General features: G+C 32.2%; 1 protein-coding gene across 1 annotated transcript in view; it reads left to right on the plus strand.

Annotated features, from left to right (window-relative positions):
* The window catches only part of Ptx1 (pituitary homeobox homolog Ptx1), a 190,300-nt gene that overhangs the window by 10,462 nt on the left and 158,914 nt on the right, over positions 1 to 20,924 (plus strand). The window contains exon 2 of the mRNA XM_072532923.1: positions 19,989 to 20,325. Within this exon, the coding sequence (XP_072389024.1) occupies positions 20,061 to 20,325 (265 nt within the window). The 5' untranslated portion in view covers positions 19,989 to 20,060. The remainder of the gene's footprint in view (positions 1 to 19,988; positions 20,326 to 20,924) is intronic.

Genomic DNA, 20,924 nt, shown 5'->3' on the forward strand with positions numbered 1-20,924 from the left:
TATCTAAAAGACCGCAACTCTAACGTAAAATCAAGTAAACATATTCTTCTTCTTATTACACAATCTCCTTTCAAAGGTTGGTGATATAAATGATAATTGTAGGTTTGGAAACTGCTGAACGAGAGATTTCTGTGGATGAGCAGTCAAACTATCTCCTCAGTCTTTCAGCCACGAGTTCTGGAGTCTTCCTACTGATCTTTTGCCCTATACTGTATATTCTAATATGATTCTGAGTAATTCATAAACACATTTGAGCGACAAAATTGAAGAAAACAGATACAAAATAACAGCAAACAATAGCGACAAAACTGAATGAGATTATAAATTGTAGATAAACTTTCATAACCTGGCCGTGGCTTAATAAACTTTCTTAATTTTGGACCGCTGACCTATTTTTTGTTAACGACATAGTACCTATAACTTCTTCAACTTCAAGAAAAGGAGTATTATAGAAATGTTGAAGATGCTTGATTATCGGGAGAGATCAAAAAACAATTAACAATTCAGTTTCATTTAACATGCAATAGACTGAAATATGAATCAGAAGCAGATACACGCCTATTAAACCTTATCTACCTGTCGTATTTAGCAACCGTTTAGCATTAGCGTTAATGAACTATCCAAGGATCGTCACAGCTAATGGATGTATATAAATTATGAAAGTAAACTATAAATCATTTCTTATCTAGGAGCCACATGTGTTATAAAATTTGGCCTACAAGTATTTTTTATAGTGTTTATTGACAAGTTATCTCATCTCTGATAATATTTACCGAACGATATTTCTCCTAAATGATACTATTTTTGCCTTATTGTGGTAATAATGAGTATAGTGAATAATGTAATAAACTTATTAAATAATACGAAGTTGAATTTAAAACGATGTAGATAATCCGGCATTTTTATACAAAAACATCTCTTTAAATATCTTTTTTACATTTGTGCTAAATACTCAAAACATACAGGTCTGCAGTCTAATTTTTGCTAAAAAAACTGAATTATAAATACCTACACTGCCTTATCCTTATTACCGTTGTATGAGTTAGCTGTTGCTATAATTATTAAACTAAGTCTCTCCCGAGAGCTGTAAGATCTTGTCCTGGTGGAGGTCCTTCGTACTCAACGTGCTCGCTGATTCTGTAAAGTGAGCACGATTGAGAAGAAGGATAACTAAATGTTTAATAAGCGAGTTTTATTAGCCTATTATCGACATTCTGGGTCCTCTCGGAGATGACCATCTGTTCCATAGATTTTTAAGGGACAAGGAATAAATCCGGCAATGAAGCTCAACCTCAACAACGGCCGAAAAAGTGAGAAACGTGAGAAAACGGCTTAAGTATTAGTTGAAGCTAGGTCTCAACCCAAAAGATGCCGATCAGCAGGCGCTATCGGCGCTATAGAGAAAGTCTTCAATTCCAAAGTAATCCTTTACAACTACAATATCCTTCAATTTTCTCCATCCTGTCTCGATCTTTCAGAATTTCCAAACTCATTTTTCACATTATCCTTAGCTACTGAAGAAGATCCTGGGAAAAGAAAAGTAAATAATACCGGAAAACGACATAATACACTATGGTTCAAGTATGAAGTCAAAAATTTCACAACAAAGAAAAGAAAATCATACCTGGAGTACAGAAGCAATAATGTAACATACGAGGACTACAAGGCAGTAAGAAATGAAGTAAATGTAAAAATTAAATCCATAAAAAGAAGCTACTGGGCAAAATTTTTGTAGAAACATGGAACAAGATCTCTACGAAGGACAAAAAAAGTATTGCTAGAAAAAATTATAAAGCTCGAAGTAGAAAAAATCGAAATATGTGCAGAACAACAGGGTTTTCGAACGAATCTGGCCAACGATCTATGCGATATTCATCGTCCGCCAGATAGTGGAAAAGACAATTTTAATTAACAAAACTATCACCGAAAAGGATTTTTTTTTCGTTCAGACCCCAATAAGTTCTCTTTGACTGCTACACTTACAAATTCCTGACGACAAAATTTTTCATGACTTCAACAATGCAATCGACTGCTTTCACAGCTGGTTCATCTAGTAGTGATATCATCCTCAAAAATCGTTCTCTTCTCCACATCAGCGGAAAAATTGTTGTTTATTTCCAGCGTTAATATCTAGGCGGAATCAATATCAAAAGAAAAAGCAACTTGTGTTATTATAAACAGACTAAAAATGTTTATATTATCAATCTCAGAGACGCAAAAAGATTAATTTATTATATTCGGGGTGAAACGAAAATACTACACTATGCGTAAATATTTCTAAATTCATGGCAGGTACTATGATTTTTCCTGTGATTGTGGTAATTGTGGCTAATTTACATTTAAATCTTTACAAAAAAGTGTGAGTATTTAATTCGATTGTATCTATAAATTAATATTTGACAGTCATTCATAATGAAAATATCAAATTCGATTTTATTTATTTATGCATTTAAATTATATATATATATATATATATATATATATATATATATATATATATATATATATATATATATATATATATATATATATATATATATATATATATATATATATATATATATATATATATATATATATATATATATATATATATAGGGCCTGCGTAGCGCAAGCGGTAGGATGGTTGCCTCGCAAGCCGGTGGTCCGGAGTTCGAACCCCACCGCCGGCAAGAACATCTAGACATTTTAAAAATGTCTATAGGCCCCAGGTCGACTCAGCCTGAATAAAAATGAGTACCTTGGGTAAAACCAGGGGTAATAATAGACGGTTGAAGCGTAGCACTGGCCATGTTACCTTCCTTGTATACCGTAGGTCCTAGATATAGCAGACTACCCTGCTATACTCCCAAAGCCGCGACAGCAGTATAAAACGGGAGACTATTATATATATATATATATATATATATATATATATATATATATATATATATATATATATATATATACCTGTAAACGCAACGCTTGAACGTTAATATTTTAATATTTGCACTATTGATGGTATCATTTGTTTTTACGTTATCTATAAAATTTAAAACGTTCAGCAGCAGTTATTGTCAGTGCATCTAAGATCTTTTTACGGTTCCTGTACAAAAAAGTATAAATAAAACATTTCAAAAAATAACAAATTATGGGCACTCCCTCGTTAGGTACATAAATGGAATTTTCCACTGTGGCTGTATAAAAACGAAAATTTTTAAAATATTTTACTTATAACTCTTTTTATCACACTTTAATACAATAGTCGAACTAATAATTGTAAAAATCCATCATTGTGTTTATATGAAATTATATTTATATGAAATTATAAAAATACAAATAAATATCATTTAATAGTAAATCTAATTATTATAACTAAATAAGATGTTTAAAAATAATAAGTTATATTAAATTAATTTAATTTAATTAATTATTATGTTTGCTCCTAACGCCACCTGGTAACGTATTAACAAAGCATACGTTGTTTACTTCTGGCTCACTTGTCAAATTCAAAGGAAATATTAAGTTAATAATAAAATAAGATGATTAAAAATAATAATTGTATTTATATAAAATTATTTTAAAATGAGAAATGTCATAAAAATTTAAATAGATAATTCAATATTATTATTAACTGGAAGACATTTATGACTTTTAAATTTTAATATTCGTTGCGAATCGAATCTTCTATTGACAGCTATTCTTTTAATTGTTCACTTCTCATTTAATACCTGTATTTTCTAAGTTATTTTCATGCAGTTTTTAATTTAATCCTGCTTAGAATAAATATATGATGAGATGATGAGTAGAAACGAATTAATCAAGAGTAGTGAATCGATCTGAAAGAACCGCTATTTTGTGACGCTACTCGTGACGACGCCATTTTGTGGCGCTAGTTTCGTGACGATTTCCTTAGTATTTTACTAAAGAGAAAAAAGTAATACAACGCCAGTATAGAAGCTTCGGTTTAGAATGGAAGAAGTGGGTAACTGGACACCCTAGAAGCATATGAAAAGAAGAAGTAACGTTAAGAGAACGAAGTAATAAAGAACATAATAATCAATCCATGCGTGTGAGAAGATTGTTTTATCATAGAATCAAGTCTGTTTTATAATTAAAATCATCAATTTTTATTATTGATATATTTATTATTTTTTTCCAACGCATTTTTTTTTCCAAACAATCAACGACCCCAATAGATAGGGTTGAAATAGAGCTTACACTTTATTTAACTGGTTCGGCAATTACAGTAACAGCCTCACTAAAAACTTTCACATTTAAAACAATGACGCTTGAAAATGGTAGTCGTTCACTTACAATCAACGATCGCCGCTTGGGCATCCAAAAACCTTGCTAATTTTTACAGTGGCGAATCAAGGAGTAATTTCAAAAAATATTCGTAGCTGTACGTTTACTTTACGAGTAAGGTTAAAAGATGAGAATAAAAATAAGAAAGCGAATATACGAAATATTATTAAAAAAAGCAATAATAAAAAAATTAAGAAAGCGAATAATGAAATTATATTAAAAAAAAGTAATAAAAAAATCAGTTTTTCGTCGTCATCACTATACTGTCGTTTTCTATCATCTGCGACTTTCGTCCAGTTTTTCCTGATTATTTTTAAAATAAAATCCACCCATCTGTGGGTGGTTATCCGATATCTCTATTTGCCAAACGTGATTTCTATTTTATTACATTGATTATCCATGCATCATACGTTCTGCCTGGCTACCTGTACCATCAATTTTCTTTGTAGTACATTAGTGGTCTTTGTCCTGTTTCTAATATCTATCTGAGTTTCTTATTTACTTTCAGATCGAAAGATCTCTAATTTACTTTCAGTTTCTCTGTTGACTCATACAGAGCCATAACTTTTAGTTCATATGTGTTTCTTACTAGTTACTTAGTTAGGCACTAGTTGTTTGTTCAAACCTCCTCGCAACTTCGGCATTTTGGTTCTTCTTCTCAAATTGAATGATGTGGTTATATGTAAATACCTACAGTGTTCGACATTTTCTATAGTTGTGTTTTCAATAATGAAGTTATTCGGAACTCTGTTTAATATTTGGTTCCATTTCATTCTTTTTCAGTTTAATCCCTTTTGATTATGTAAAATTCTTCTGGGTCAAAGCACACGCAGGAATAACAAACAATGAAATTGCAGATCAAATTGACAAAGAAAGCATAGTAATGGGGGAACAAATAAATTACGAATTAACCACAGATGAACAAATAATCATAGCAAAACAGAGAATGATGAAGAAATGGTCCTATTTATGGCAAGAATACAGCTTTACAAATCCAACACGTTACACCAGGCTTGAAACCAAATTAAGGAGAAAACCTTGGTACAATGAGTACGATTACAGTCGAAAAAGTATAACTACTATCAGCAGAATGAAGTTTGGTCACGCGTGTTATCCAGCACATTTATTTAAAATAAAAATACTTAAGAGTGATCTTTGTGAAGTCTGTGATAAAATCGGTGACCTGGACCATATTTTTTTTGATTGTTTAAAATATAGAGCTCAATCCAATGAGCTTTTCAGAAAACTTTTAAAATTAAACATTGAAAGCCCATATAATATACTGCATCTCCTTGCTTTAGACAGAAAAGAAATTTACGATTGTTTGCTGTCTTTCGTCAGAACAACGAATATACAAATATAACAACCACCTATGTTGATACCTGATGTCTTTCCTTAATGTATTAATACCTATCTGCCCGAGGCCTATCTTTTATCGTTTATAAAATGCCCTGATCGGCCCTTGGGCGAGAAGAGTGTAATCCTTGTGTAATTCTTGAATTGTTACCCTAAAGCCAACAAAAAAAATCCCTTTTGATATTTTACTTTGATGACACAAACAGTGTCATATGTAAACCATAAATAGTTTAAGTAGTAAAGTAAACTTTTTTTCCCTTCTTGTGGTTTAAAGATTTTCTAGAGCTAAAGTAAATTGAAGTCATTTGGTCACCATGTTTCACTAATCTTCCATATTCACCAAGTGACCTCTATCTGTTTTAAGGTATTTATTCTTTTTAGCAGAAAGGTAGTCAATATTAACAATACGAGTTAAATATATTGTATTTATCTTGATATCTTCACTGGCTGTGAGAAATCTCCCAGAATTTGTATTTATCAAAAGGTTTTTGATAATTCATGAAAGTCATATATATAGTTGATACTGGTATGTTTCACAGGAACTAACAGGTAACTCGACCAATTTTTATCGTATATTAATTCACTTTATAGTCATATTGAATTTACAATAGAAGCAGAACAAAATCAATCCATAAATGTTTTTTTAGATTTAAAAATTGTCAGACTTAAAAACAAACATGACTTCTCCACATTTCATAAACCTACCCATACTGACACGACTATACACAATTCATCATCATATCCCACACAACATAAACTGGCAGCCTATCATAGTACGTTACATAGATTAACAGAAATTCCGATGTCAAAATACAACTTTAAGACAGAATTAAATATCATTAAGCAATTAGCAGTAAACAATGGATACAACAAACAAACAATTAATAAAATTTTAAATAAAAAAATCTTTCAGAACAAATAACAACTTAGGCAAGTATATTAAAAACAACAAGTGCCAAAATAAAACGCACTTACACAGTGGTGTATACAAACTTAAATGTGGGGACTGCCCAAAAACTTACATCGGTCAAACTGGTAGACATTTTAATAAACGAATAGCAGAATATAAAAGGGCTTTCAATAATAGAAAAACAGATTCTACATACGCACTTCACCTCCTAGATCATAATTATTCTTTTAATGACAAATTTCAAATTCTTCACATTCAAAATAAAGGCCTTAAGCTATCCTTGTTAGAATCTATGGAAATCAACAAATTAAATAACATATATATATAATTCTGAATGACCAACTTGAGATAAACAGTTCTCCCCTCCTCAATCTATTTCATTAAAGACTATAAAGTGTAAACGCATGACAAAAATATATCACTTGAGAAAGGCAATCAGCCGAAACAGCTGTAGTGTTAAGATTTTATAATAAATCTTGTGGAAGTTCTGAAAACAAAATTTTCACTGTTTTATTGTTACATAATATATAGTTATTACCTGAAGATATCTTATACCGACCACATTATATTCAGGACGTTTCATAAAGAATACAAAAGGAAAAAGAGCTGTTAACCACAATAAAAATAGTCAAAATCGAATACCTCGGTCATATCATGAGGAACAGTGAAAGATTGCAATCAGATGCAATTAATTTTACAGGGAAAAGAGAAAAGAAAACGTCGACCAGAAAGGCGAAGGATTTTCTGGCGAAAAATCTACGTACGTGGTTCAATACAACAACCACAAATCTTTTCATAGCAGCAGTGTGCAAAATACAGATTGCCATAATGGTCGCCAACATTCGAAACGGATAGGCACAGAAGAAGATATATAGTGGGATGATTGATTATTATTTATGGTACCAATTTATACATATGCTTCAATCTATTTATGAGTACATAGTTCTTTATATTCCTCTAATACATATAGTGGTGAAGTTCATAGCTCAGTGACTATGTACTGGTTTACCACTGGTATTACCAAGCCGGGTTCTAGTTCCAGACCCGGGTTGTCTCCTGGAAAAGACCAGAAAATTTTCAATTTCTAATTTATTGAGCCGCCATTTAACACTAAAACCTGAGCCAGAAGGTTACATGAACAAAAGATGTATGAATAGTCCGATCGGTTATAACAACAAACGGATTTTGAGAAAAAATGAAAAAAACATACAGAGAAGATGTAAGTAAAGATGAATCATCATCATCAACAGCTCCTCTGGCCCCTTCCGTGACCAGCAATTTACCTCATTTATACATCTGGTTTGAGATCTGCCTTTAACTTTATTATGTACTCTTGGCAGATATTTAATAATTTACTTTGTCAATCAGTTGTCTTCTATTATTTCTATATTTTCAGTTGTTTAGTAAAGTTTTATTTTAACATATCATTTTTTTAAATCATTCATCTGTTATTTTTTCATATTTATTGGGTATAGAATCTTGTAGCTTGTTGTTGATCATTCTAGGTTAGATTGCATGTTAAGTTGCCTAAAATTTGTGGATTATGCTTTTATTGAAACCATGCAAACCTATGAAAGGTAAACCTATATAAGCGTTACCTATGATTCAATGTTTATAAGCATATCGTTAATTAGCTCTTCTTAGGCAAATATTTAAGGTTCAACTGGATGGCTCAGTTGGCTAGCAGATATACTTATGTCAGTGGTAGAGTCTATCACTACCTGATTAGTGGCATGATTTTGCCATAGCCGATGAGGTTCTGCTAGATCGAAATATGTAAACAAACTAAATTTCCTTTTTATAATATTAATAATACTCAATCTAATATTCTAGATAATATATTTTTGTTCTACTAAGTTTTATTTAAACCTTTTTCTTTAAGGACCTCGCTACTTGTTTTCGTAATACAATCTCATTCTTGCATGAAATTTGTCTCTCCAAGACCGGTGATTACATGGAATACCAGGTAGTGTTATTTTATCTTATATATTTATCTCAGTATTCCCAGACCAGAAAGTTTCTTTTGTGAATTAGCTAATTCCCTCCAGTTCAAATGGATCACGATAACTCGAGTAAAATATGTATAAACTAAACGGAACTAAAGATATATTGATACATGATCTTTATTCAAAACAGTAAGGAGTGATTACAGCAATAAGTAGAGTACAATTTTTATATGCAATATAAACTATTCGACAATAAATATTTATATCTACATTTTATTGCTTTTTGACATATATTCTAAACAAAAAAAAAATATAAACATAAAAAAATGAAAATAGGTAAATAGTTTGTAAAGATTTAATTTTTTAATTTTCCTTTCCTTATTTGATTCAAAATAATCTTGCCAAATATCCTAAAATCCATAAGTCCGTCGCTGATCTGTGTAAAATCTGAAAATCTGTGGCTATATGTAGAAAAGCTCGACTGTGAGTACAAAATCCAGGTCGATGTGTCGGACTAGAAGCAAAGCTGCAGACTTAGCTTAAACACTCCCGGACTTAGTTCGGTCTTTTGACGGTTTATAATAATAAAGTAATGAACTCGGTAGCTATTATACCGGATTAAAGTAAATTGATGATTTTGTATAGCTTGCGGAAAAAATCTAAATGAAAATTTAGTATAAAATTATTTTATTATATGTACAGGCCCGCTTGCTTGACAGTTCAGTGTACAGAGTAATTAATTCTCCAGCCCAAGATCGCTAATTACTAAGAAGACCTGGAGAGTATTGTAGTTCACAATCATCAAAATCTTTGAAAGTGATTGAGATTGTCGATGTTAATATTAGTTAAGTCTATATTTTTAACCAATATTTTTGCAAAATGAAAATACTAACGATGGCTTAAAAACTTACAACTAGGAAAACATTTAACATAAAACAGAATAACAAGGAGAAACACTTAAATCCCTTCTCCAATCCCAAATCCTATCTCCAATTTAATTAAGATTTAAACGTATGTAATATTTTTGTATGGCACTTTATACAAAGTGTCATTTGTTCCTCAGCCATATACAACGTGGAAAAACTCTAAAAAAAAAAGAAAATTATACAAAAAGTTGTTATTTTGTTTGTTTTAGACAAAATACAGTTACACTTTAATGAACGAAATTTTGAACAATATTTCTATATAATAATAAAATTTATAAGGTTTTTTGGCGTATCATTTTTGGGTTAAACATTTTTATAGTCCAACAATCAGTTAAAAATTGTGACTCATTAGCAAGAACGTATCTTGAAACTGCCAACTGTTGGGAAATTCCATAATTTGTTTGTATGTACCTTTGGCGATCTACAAATTTCTTACTTACTCAAGTCTTGTCTTACATCATCATAATTCTGGTATTACAACCTAGCGGGGGTCCCAGCCTTCTCAAGAATTTCTCTCCAGTCGTCCTTATCCATCGCCTTCCTCCGCCAAACACGTATTCCTATATTTCTCATGTCTATATCAATGTTAACAAGAAACTTTATTCTGGGTCTTCCTCTTCTTCTCTGGCCAATAGGTCTATCAAGGAGCGTTTTTCTAGCTGGTTAATTTTGTTCCATCCGCATTACGTGCGTATCCACCTCAGACGTCCTATCTTAATATGTTTTATGATATCTGGTTCCTGGTATATTCTATAAAGTTCGAAGTTGTATCGTCTTTTCCACGCTCCATTATCATTCACTTCTCCATAGATTCGCCTTAGTACTTTTCTTTCGAAACATCCTAACATGTCATTACTTTTTGTTAGAGTCCAGGTCTCTGAACCATATGTTAAAACTGGGCGTAATATGTATTGTTTTGCAGAATTTTATTTTGTATTTCTCGATATAATTGTGGATTTAAGGAGGAGATTGAGCCAAAAATAGCATCTGTTAGCCGTGCAAAATCGGCGGTTTATCTCTGTGGTAGTATTATTTTCAGTGTTACGGAGTCACTGCTTCGATGACGTAAAATTTGTTTCAGGGTTTTTTTTTTGTTTCAATGGCATAGGCAAGAAGTGCCATACAGCCAGTCACAACATGAAAATTTTCTACCCAGAAAGAATAAAAAGATAAGTTAAGATAAGAGTTTCAGGGTTACAATCTAATAAATTGTCGATTTACCACCTCTGAAACCAGTCTGGTATTTTCCTACTATCCGTTCTGCATATGGTGCCATAAGGTGACATAGTATTGTGGAAAATATTTTATACGCTGCATTTAAAAGTGTAATTCCTCTGTGGTTAGAGCATTTAAAGATATCTCCTTTTTTGTGTACGGTGCAAAGTTTTCTAATATTCCAATCATTGGGGAGGAATTTCTGTATCTTGTATCTCTATGTAAGTCTTGCCTTACTATTATAGTATTATAGGTAGAGGCAAAGATGAAAATATGGGCTATAAGTGGCAATATGGGTTATGGGTTACCCTATTATCTGGTAATCAAGCCAACGAATTCTAGCGGAGAACGCAGGAACTATAAGTAGTAATTTGTGTGAGAGTCACTAAGAAGCTATAACGCATTTATTTAAGCAGTAGTTGAGTGACTGACGTTTTTGTGTTTTTGCGAAATTGAAAACTTTGAAAGGTGAGGATGTATAGCTTATTACAAGTATTAATTGTGTGTATATTGTCGTAAACTTCCTATCTACGAACTTTACAATATATAGAAATTGTTTTAGTATTATTACATCGTAGTTAATGATAATTAGTTTTCAACTAATGGGGCCGAGTTTCTTTTCAAGATGGCGAAGGTGGTAATATGGGTAATCGCTGGTGGTTATATGGGCTACCGAATCTGTCTTGCTCCTACCAGATTTGTTTTTTTTTCTGTTACAGATGACTAGAAAAGTTGTAAATCCACGTAATGAGAAACACTATCACCAATGTTGGGACCAAGATAAAAGAAAAGTGGCAATTGAAGCTGTGTCAGAGAACAAGATGGACTTTTTAAAAGCTTCCCAAGAATTAAAGAAGAAGAAGTAAACCATCCATTTTCTGGTATTGTAATAGCTGGCAGAGCGTGGTTTGACCACTTTTTACACCGCCATAAGGATGTGTTGTCTATTCTAAAACTAACAGCTACATCATTTTCCAGAGCCAATAACTTCAATAAAAATGCTGTCAATGGGTTTTTCGATATCCTGGAGGCAGAGTTAAAAAGTGTAATTATTCTTCTGAGCGCATATTTAATGTGGATGAGACTAGTTTATCCATCGTACAGAGTAAGGTACCTAAAGTTGTGTGCCTTAAAGCTCAATGGCAAGTTGGTGTCTTAAGTGCTGCCAAAGGAGAGTCTCTTGTGACTGTTGTGTGTTGTATGAGCACTAGTGGCACATTTATTCCACCACTGATGATTTTTCATAGAAAAAATATGACAGCTTAAGAAAATATAAATTTAATTAGCTTACGACCTCATGCCTCTGTCAAAATGCAGCCACTAGACAAATCATTCATGTCTCCCTCAAACATCATTATAGTGAAATTGGATGGCAATGGATGCTTCATAATCATAAACCAATTGGACCGTAGCTGAGCTGTTTGGAAAGCATATCTAAGATGCCAAAGTAGTCAAATAGCAGTTTATGCTTTCAAAGTTTGTGGAATATATCCATGCAACCGAAACATTTTGTAGATGTGGACTTTAGTCCTTCTAATATGGAATAGTTGGACATAGATACTCTTCGGGCTCATAAGGGCAGAAAGAAATCCAAAAACACTTCAAGTCTTGCGCCTCAAGAGCACACAACAGCTTCAAAAAACTAGTGCAGTTCAGAGCAACACACTCTGTACTAAAAATCTAGCAGAAGCTGGTCCTTTGGGCATGTTACTCATGTCAATGAAAAGGGCAATCGTTTCACCAAGACACATTTCACCTGTTCCAAAAAAAAAACAAGAAAATATTGACAAATAAAGAACCCAAACCAGCAAAAGCAGCAGTGACGAGAAGACTTAAAGTAGTTGGTTTAAATCCAAAACAGCCTACCAGAGTTCCACGGCTTTTCCACGACACAAAACCCGTAATTTGCAAGAGCTCTTGTTAACTGGAACGGACATCAATGGGAAAGAGTTCTTTTCACAGATGAAGCAAGGATACAGTTATGGAAACCAGATGGACGTAGTCAAGTATCCAGAAGGTCTGGGGAACGTTTCGCAGAATGCAATCTTGTACAGAATGTTAGTATTGGTGGCGGTTCTATTATGCTATCGGGTGGAATTAGTTGTGAAAGTACACATGTCACAAGAACCGTCATACAATATCCTGAGGATGAGGTCTTAGACTGGAAACCAATGAGACCTGGTGCAAATCACATAAAACATGTATGAGAAATCCTAAAACGACGCATACGAGTAAGAAATCCAGCTCCAAACTCAATTGTAGAAGTAAGAATTGCTGCACAGGAGGAACGGAATCGACTTTCTTAAGGATTCACAACTATCCAAGCATGCAAAGCATGCCTAGAAGTATGCAGGCTATCACTAGAGCTAGAGGAGAAAATACTAAGTACTAAATTTTTACAATGTTGCCGTAAAAAAGTGTTCTATTGACATTATTGTTTCTCTTTCTAATTAAATGTATAAGCAAAATCAGACTATTTCATTAATTTCTCAATAAATTTGTTGTAGCTCTTCAATATACAAATTACTTGACAATAAATATACGTAGAATGGCCCAGCAAAACTTATTTAGCAATAAAAAGTACAAAACTTTTCAAAAATAAAAATAATTCAAAAATAGACTCAAGTTAAAATATGTAATATTTTTGTCTGTGTCTGTATTTTTTGTTACGTAGCCGATAGTCTCTTGTAACATACACTTACGTATGACAATATATATTTTAACAATATGTATTTGCCATTTACACCCCAAATATATGACTTACCTCCTTGATTAATTAATTAATTATTAAATAAATTATTTCACTATACCTATTTTTAATAAGTTGTTCAGAGGTATTATTTTCATCTCAAAAAATTATTAAGGAATACACCGTAATCCAAGAATCTTGTTAGTCGTTAGAAGTGTTGTTAAAATTAGCGAAAACAGGCGCATCAGTATCGTCGGGGGTACAGGAAAATTCGGGAGGGAAAACGCGGCGAGCTTAGTATCCGCAAAGCTCTCAGACCGACGTCGGCGTCGTTGGCGCCTTTCACCGCCGCGACGCGTTGCTGCTTGATCCGATCTAAACCTGGCCAAAGCTGTTTTTAAGCTCCGCAGCTTTTTTCGTGGACTTAAGCGATTTTTGGTCTTTGTTTCACGTCGCACCTGGATTTACTTACCGCCTTTTTAAGTGATCTCCAGATTTTTAGCTCTTGAGTGATTTTAGTTGTGTGATTTGTGAGATTCCACATTATTAGCCGAAGCGGATTTTTTACGGATCTTAAACGGATTGCAGCAATTGAAAAGGTAAAGATGACAGTATTTTTTTGCTGTTAGTTAAAATTAAGTTAGGTTTTAAATATACAAACCATTTTCTTTATAATACGGGGGTATACACCTATTTATTTTATTTATGTTTATTATTAATATTATTAATACTGTAAATAATTTAATAATTTTAGTAATATTTGAACAAGTCACTGAATTATTTTGTGCTGATTTTTTCCTTTAGGTTTAGTTAAAATATTATACGAATAAAAACAGTAAAAAACAATAAAGAAAAAAATTATATAAATAACTTTCATTTTACTAATTTCTTTATCCTTTCCTGAGTAGAATGGACCTTGGGTTACCATATTTTAGTGTTGCCCAAATGCAAGAACAAGACGAGACTTAGACAGTCTTGGTCTTGGTCTTGCGCCAATACACCTGGTCTTGGTCTTGGTCTTGGAGCAAGAGTCTTGCAAGTCTTGCAGTTACCCATTAATTAGCCTATTGCTATTTATTAAACGTTACTTTAGATCTTAGAACAACGTAACAGAGTAAGTACATTTTAAACTTGAATTAACATAGCCATAATAAAGACTAACCAAATTAATAAATGTCTAAACAACTGACACCGGGTGGGGTTTGAAGCGACGATCTAAGCGATCCGTGCCTATGCTCTAACTAACTCAGCTATCTACCAGGCCCCACGGAAGTCAATCTGTTTCTTAATAAATATTTGCATTTACTAAGCTTACATGTGCTAAAACATGGTTAAAACAAAAAAAAAACAAATTAATGACATAAGCATGCCTGTATTTTAAAGAACATTATCTGCCTAGAAAGGGATTGATGGACCTGATGGGCAAAAAATCCACATACATGTATCAAGGGTACAGATTTTTTAGGTGATAAGATAACAAACTATAATCCACTTATTAAAGCAAAATAAATGTTTTTACCAATCTTATCTCTACTTTTATATAAAAAACTAACTTGAAAAAATAAAGAATAGTTAAAAAACAAGGGTGATCAAAAGAAGTTATTTTAAATTAAGGAGATCCTACTTTTAAATACATTAATTTACCAAAATAAAGTCGTAGGTACATAATACATGTAATTGGTAATAAGGTAGTAACTATATTTTTTTACATGTCCACCTTTTCTAGAGGTTATTAAAAAGCTTGTGATATCTCCACCGAATTTTGCTTTTTCGGGACGAAATATTTGTAATTCCTTTTTGTGAAAAGATATTAGATGCTTCCTTAAATCTGACGTGTTTCTGTTGATCATTCTCAGTTGTTGATCTTCAACCTTTTTATGTAGGCACAATTTACACAAAGCAATTTGGGATGCATGAATTATTTCGAAAAACTCATCAAATTTGCTTTTAGGTCTTTTAGATCTATAACTCTAACGCTCACTACTCGGACTAGAACTATTTGAATGTTTGTCCCTCATGTCAAATTGTAAACTTGTCATTCCGGGAACAACAAAGATTAGATGAAAAACAATTACTACATTAGACTCAATGTCGAAAAAGTAACTACTATACTACTAGTTACTTTGTGTTCGTTACTATCCAATACCCTAAGTATCTAATAACAAACTGAGAATTATATATCGTTACTTCGTTATTCTAAATACTTCATTACTAACATTATCTGTTATTAATTTGTCTCGGTACTTTTGAATATTAGCCACGCTCTTTCAGCAAATTTTGTTTAACCGAATGATCGCACACTCAGCAGAAACAATTTATAGTCTTAGGCCGATAAGATTTGTTTATTTATATTCCTCCTGACCAAATTATAATGGGAAAAAAATTGAATTATTAAGTGGGTGTCCGTAACAATTATATTTTTTATTAGCTAGGGTGACATATTTAAAAAAATATCGATACGATATTACTGTCGGTGTCGCAATGCAAGAATATTATTTTTATGATTAGAGGGCGGCTATTCTCAAAATATGGACAATTAATTTCAGAGTGAAGAAGTCGTCTGGAAAAGAATGTACAAAATATTTTATTTTTACATTGTAATTATGACCTCTGAGCACGTGTCAAATGTGTTTTTTTAATGAATATTTTGATTGGGTATGTATGTTTATGGTATTGTTTGTAATGCGCATAAGTCCAGTTTTTTGAAATTTTTATTACATATTTTTTTGCGTCTCATAGTCTTTAAGCATATACCCGAACTACTATACTCGTTAAAACCACACTCAGTCCTAACTGCAAGACGCAAGAGTCTCGCAGGCTTAGTCTTGTTCTTGCTTAAATCTTGCACTGTCAGTCTTGGTCTTGGTCTTGCTAAAATTAGGCGGTCTTGGTCTTGCAAAAACGCAAGAACAAGAACAAGACCAAGACTGCAAGACCAAGACCGATTTTGGGCAACACTATCATATTTAAAAAAAGATGAAGTTTATAAAAAAATAGAAGCTTTAACAATATTAATATTATTGTCTTCATCAGACCTTCTGAGGTTTTCCTTCGGGGTTTTAGCCTCCTAAACCGTCAGATCTCTTCAGTACCCTTTTCACTACTCACTGCAGTAGTAAGTAGTCTGGTAAATACTAGACTATAAATACTTATTGTAGTAGTTTACCATGTGTGTAGAACTATGAATTAACTCATAGTCCAGGCAGTATCTGTTCTAAAAGCCCCTTATTTCGGTAAACCGTATATCATCCTATTTTTTTGTTCTAATTTTTTTGTTGCTAATTTTTTTCTTCTTTTCGTTGGTTATATCTCGGCAGCTATGCATGTTATAAAAATTTAATTGCAAAAAAGATAAATTGATTGCAAATTGAACAAATAATAAGTAAACCTCTTTAAAAAAAGGTGAAAATCAAGGATTTTTAATAATCTTGTTCAGGTATTTAAAAGTCGTATAGAACCTTCAAAATTTACCCAAAAAATGTTTTTAATATAAAAAACAACTACACATTCAGCACAGTCGATCCAGTAATTTTCACAAAATAATTTTGAAATTAATTTTCAAAATTACGCAAAGTCAACAAAAAAGATTTAAATACTTAAAAATTTTTTTACATGTAAAAGTGCATTCAAACTTTCAAATAAAATTTAAATCATTAAGATCCGTTGGATAGGAGAACCTAGTGAATTTTTTAAACAACTGGACAATTTTTATTATTTTTTACATTTAACCATAATAAAATTATATGAATATTTAATTTTTATTTATTCTACCACCAGCGAGACTGAAGTCGAGAATTCACTGCAAAAATGTTGAAAATCCCATTTTAGAATAAATACTTTAAAATGTATAATGACGTCTTTTTTCCTATAGATTAAGTATTTAATTGATTAAACATATTTTGAAAGCATTATCCGATCTAGAAGTAAAAAGTCAAATAAAAGGTTTAAAGCAAAATTCTGTTTTATTTCTAGCAACAACTTTAATAAAAATTTTACAAATACATTGAATCTAATGATCAAATACAATAAACCAGTGGCGGATCCAGAAATTTTTGTTAGGGGGGTCATGGGTCTTGAGGGTGATTTTGATACAGGATTTAAATTTTTGCACCTTTCAATGGCTGATCCCCAAATATTTAAGATTAAGATTGTTGTACCTTTACGATTGATATAATTTGTGCCTCATGTAAGGGAACCATTCTCTCAATAAATATTTTAAGCGATATATTAAACAAATGAAAAGTTATTAAAACCCAAATACCATACGAGTGCAAAGAAGGGTACAACATTAAGGGATCTTAAACTTAAACAAAAAATAATAATTTAAACCCACATACTCTATGACAGTAAAATCAAGTGTACAAGACTATTAAACCAAAGGAAAGTTATTAAAATATAAATACTGAAAAATCAAGGACTGTCAATTTAAACTAGTTATTTTAAAGACAATTTAAACCCACCTATCCTATGGATACAAAATCAAGAACGAACCAAGGATAAATAAGTATAAACCAAAGTTAAGTATTTTAAATGCAATAACTCAATGTAAGTGTAAACATTAATTAATATATTTAACATTTCTAATAAACTCTATCTTATCGTTGAATATCCGATATCAATTTGTAACAACATTCATTTATTCCTTATTGCTACACGAAGTGGAAACATGGACTCTCGGAATTACAAGTATGAGGCGCATAGAAGCCTTTGAAATGTATGTTTTTCGAAGAATGCTGAAGATTTCATGGACAGAGCACGTGACCAGTAACGAGGTGCTGAGAAGAATGAGGACCGAGAGAGAACTCCTAAATATTGTAAACAACAGAAAAACGAGTTATCTAGGACATATTCACAGAGAAGAAAAATGTAACCTTCTACGACTCATAATGGAAGGGAAAGTAGAAGGAAAAAAAAGTCCAGGAAGAAAAAAATGCTCCTGGCTGAAGAATGTAAGAGACTGGACAGGCATGGACACACATTCGATGCTAAGACCAGCACAAGATAGAGAGCAATTTGCTGTAGTTATAGCCACCCTTCCGTAATGAAGAAGAAACCTAAGAATAAGTGTAAACAGCATTTTATTAAAATTAATTTATTCAACAAAAAACATAATATAATTAAGGAATAGTTATTTCTATTATTTACGTATATAAGGCTATAAGTGCACAAATCGTCAGCAACAGCCGGCAACGAGTGGTAAATAAAAGTTTGGTGATTAAAAATACTATAAGAAAATTAAATATTATATAATTTTATAAAAATGTATTCTTTTCGCCTATCCGATTTAGCAAATCGCTCTATGATTGCATCAATATCTAGAGAAATTTCAGAATGCACATTAATGAGTGCTAAATCAGTTAACTTTCCACAGAAGTTCTATTTCTAAGCCAAGTCTTTGGAGGCTTAAGCGTAGAACGCTCTGTTGTTGCTGCACTGACTGGCAGTGTAATTAATATATGCAGAAATATTCTGATATTTGGATATATAGGTATACTGCTATGAATATCGCAGTTTTCTAATACTTCTAAAATACAATCAGGAAGTTTTACATTATTTTGCACGACTCTTTTCCGCTTTTGAATCCACAGTGAAAACTCTTGTTCTACTGTGGGATATGCAGTAAGTAGTTGGTCCAATAATAATATATGGAATGTGGAAGTTAAGATATTATCCAAAAGGGGTAAATAAATAGATCTTCGGAAATATTCTTTGCAAGAGTTGGCAGATTGGTTTTGACGACAGGTTTGAGGAGAAACTATACGAGGAATCTTCAATTCAATGTCTAGTTGTTCAGTTATTTGTTTACTTGCTTTACTTACTAATGCATTTAGTGTCCTCTATGGTCTCAGTAGCCTACTTAAAATCTAATTTTAGTGACTGAAGAAGACGACTAAGTGATACAGTTGTACTTAAAACATCACTAACACAAACTACTGTTTCACAGTTTCACAAATACCTTGGACAGCAGCCCCCAGTTCCTTTATTTGTATTCACTAACGTATCAGACAGAGCTAATGCAACAACAATATTCACTTTTATATTTATTATAGATAAATTATAAAATGTAGCACACAGTCTCAACAATTATAATACATATTCAAATTATAAACAACCAATTCGTAGACAAAACTGAAGATAAGAAATACCTAATAAAAATAAAACTGTGCTGATTTCGTGCGAAAAGTCATATCATGTACATTGAATGAGCAATAATGTGTGGGCGGTAATTCTATCTCATCGATAATTGAACGATTCTCTGGCACTTAAATGACGAATTGTCAAAATTTGAAAATCGCGTAAATCTGAATTCGCGGAAGTCAGGTTGTTAATCGAGGTGTTACTGTATTCTGAATACTGAATTGTTGATTTTTTTAAAGGGCAATTTAAAAAGGCTTCCGTATAATTCTACACTTACCCCTACAATAAATGAGTTTGAATCATTTCAACTCTTGACTTTCTGGTTATAGGGTTGATGGGTTTTAAATTATTTTTTTTTAGGATTATTTGATTGATATTTAATTTTGTTTTGGGGGTGGTCATGACCCCCGTGACCCCCAGCTTAGATCCGCCACTATTTTTAATGAAAGTCGTTATTTTTTATTTTTTTTCCATTCATATTATTTTATTTGGTTTATTTAATTTCTCTTTTTTACTTCCAGCAAAAGAGTATGGTAACACAACCAAACAACTAAGAAGCATTTCAAGTTACTTAAAACCTGTATAACCTTACCATGGAACGATTAGAAAATCTACAAGATCCCATGTGTCTACAAGATTTAGTAACAGGCGTAACAACGTCTTCCGCAAATTCAGATATTCATGGACACCATCTTCACGACACGACCGTTTCCGTAAGCTCGGCTATTTCCGGTATCATGAGCTGTACTTCTTCGTCGGTTCTAGGCCATCACGTGACTTCTCATGATTCACCTCATCATCCTGGAGTGGTCCCTCATACACCCTCTCTACACCATGAGCCGCTGGAGAAACTAAAACGTGGTGAGTTCGTTTCATGTTGGTAATTAACAAAAAGCCTTTTTCTATATTTGACTAAATACCTTTACGTAACCGAAAATTTACACAATTGTTAAGGTAATAATGTTTCTAATAATTATTATGTAAAATAATTTTAATTCCTACAAAAAGTTACAAAATAAGCTGCACTCTTTGTAAACCTATAGTATCGTATCTATCCACAATCTACATCTAATAAAATTACTTTTAATAACTTGTAATGCATTCAACTAACAATCAACTCTTTATTTACAATTTAATATTTTATTATCTATAAGTGTACTTGCTTGCACTACTCCATTAGAGTTTTTTAGCGTCCTAACGGCCTCATTATTTTCTGCATTAAGTGACATTTACATTAAGTAGGTTGGTAACAATCATACCCACTCTAACTTTCAGCAACTGCTCCAAAGAATTATTTTTACCTGCAACTATACCATTCTCTTAAGATTATCCAGCCAAGATATTCGTCTACTTCCGATACTTCTTTTATCTCCTGTTTTGCATTTTATTCTGAACCGTCAGATGCCGTATCTTTCTCTACGCATTGAATGTTTTCAAGAGCTCTCTTAAATATTAGC

This window comes from Diabrotica undecimpunctata, chromosome 5, assembly GCF_040954645.1.
Source record: "Diabrotica undecimpunctata isolate CICGRU chromosome 5, icDiaUnde3, whole genome shotgun sequence".
Classification (NCBI taxonomy): domain Eukaryota; kingdom Metazoa; phylum Arthropoda; class Insecta; order Coleoptera; family Chrysomelidae; genus Diabrotica; species Diabrotica undecimpunctata.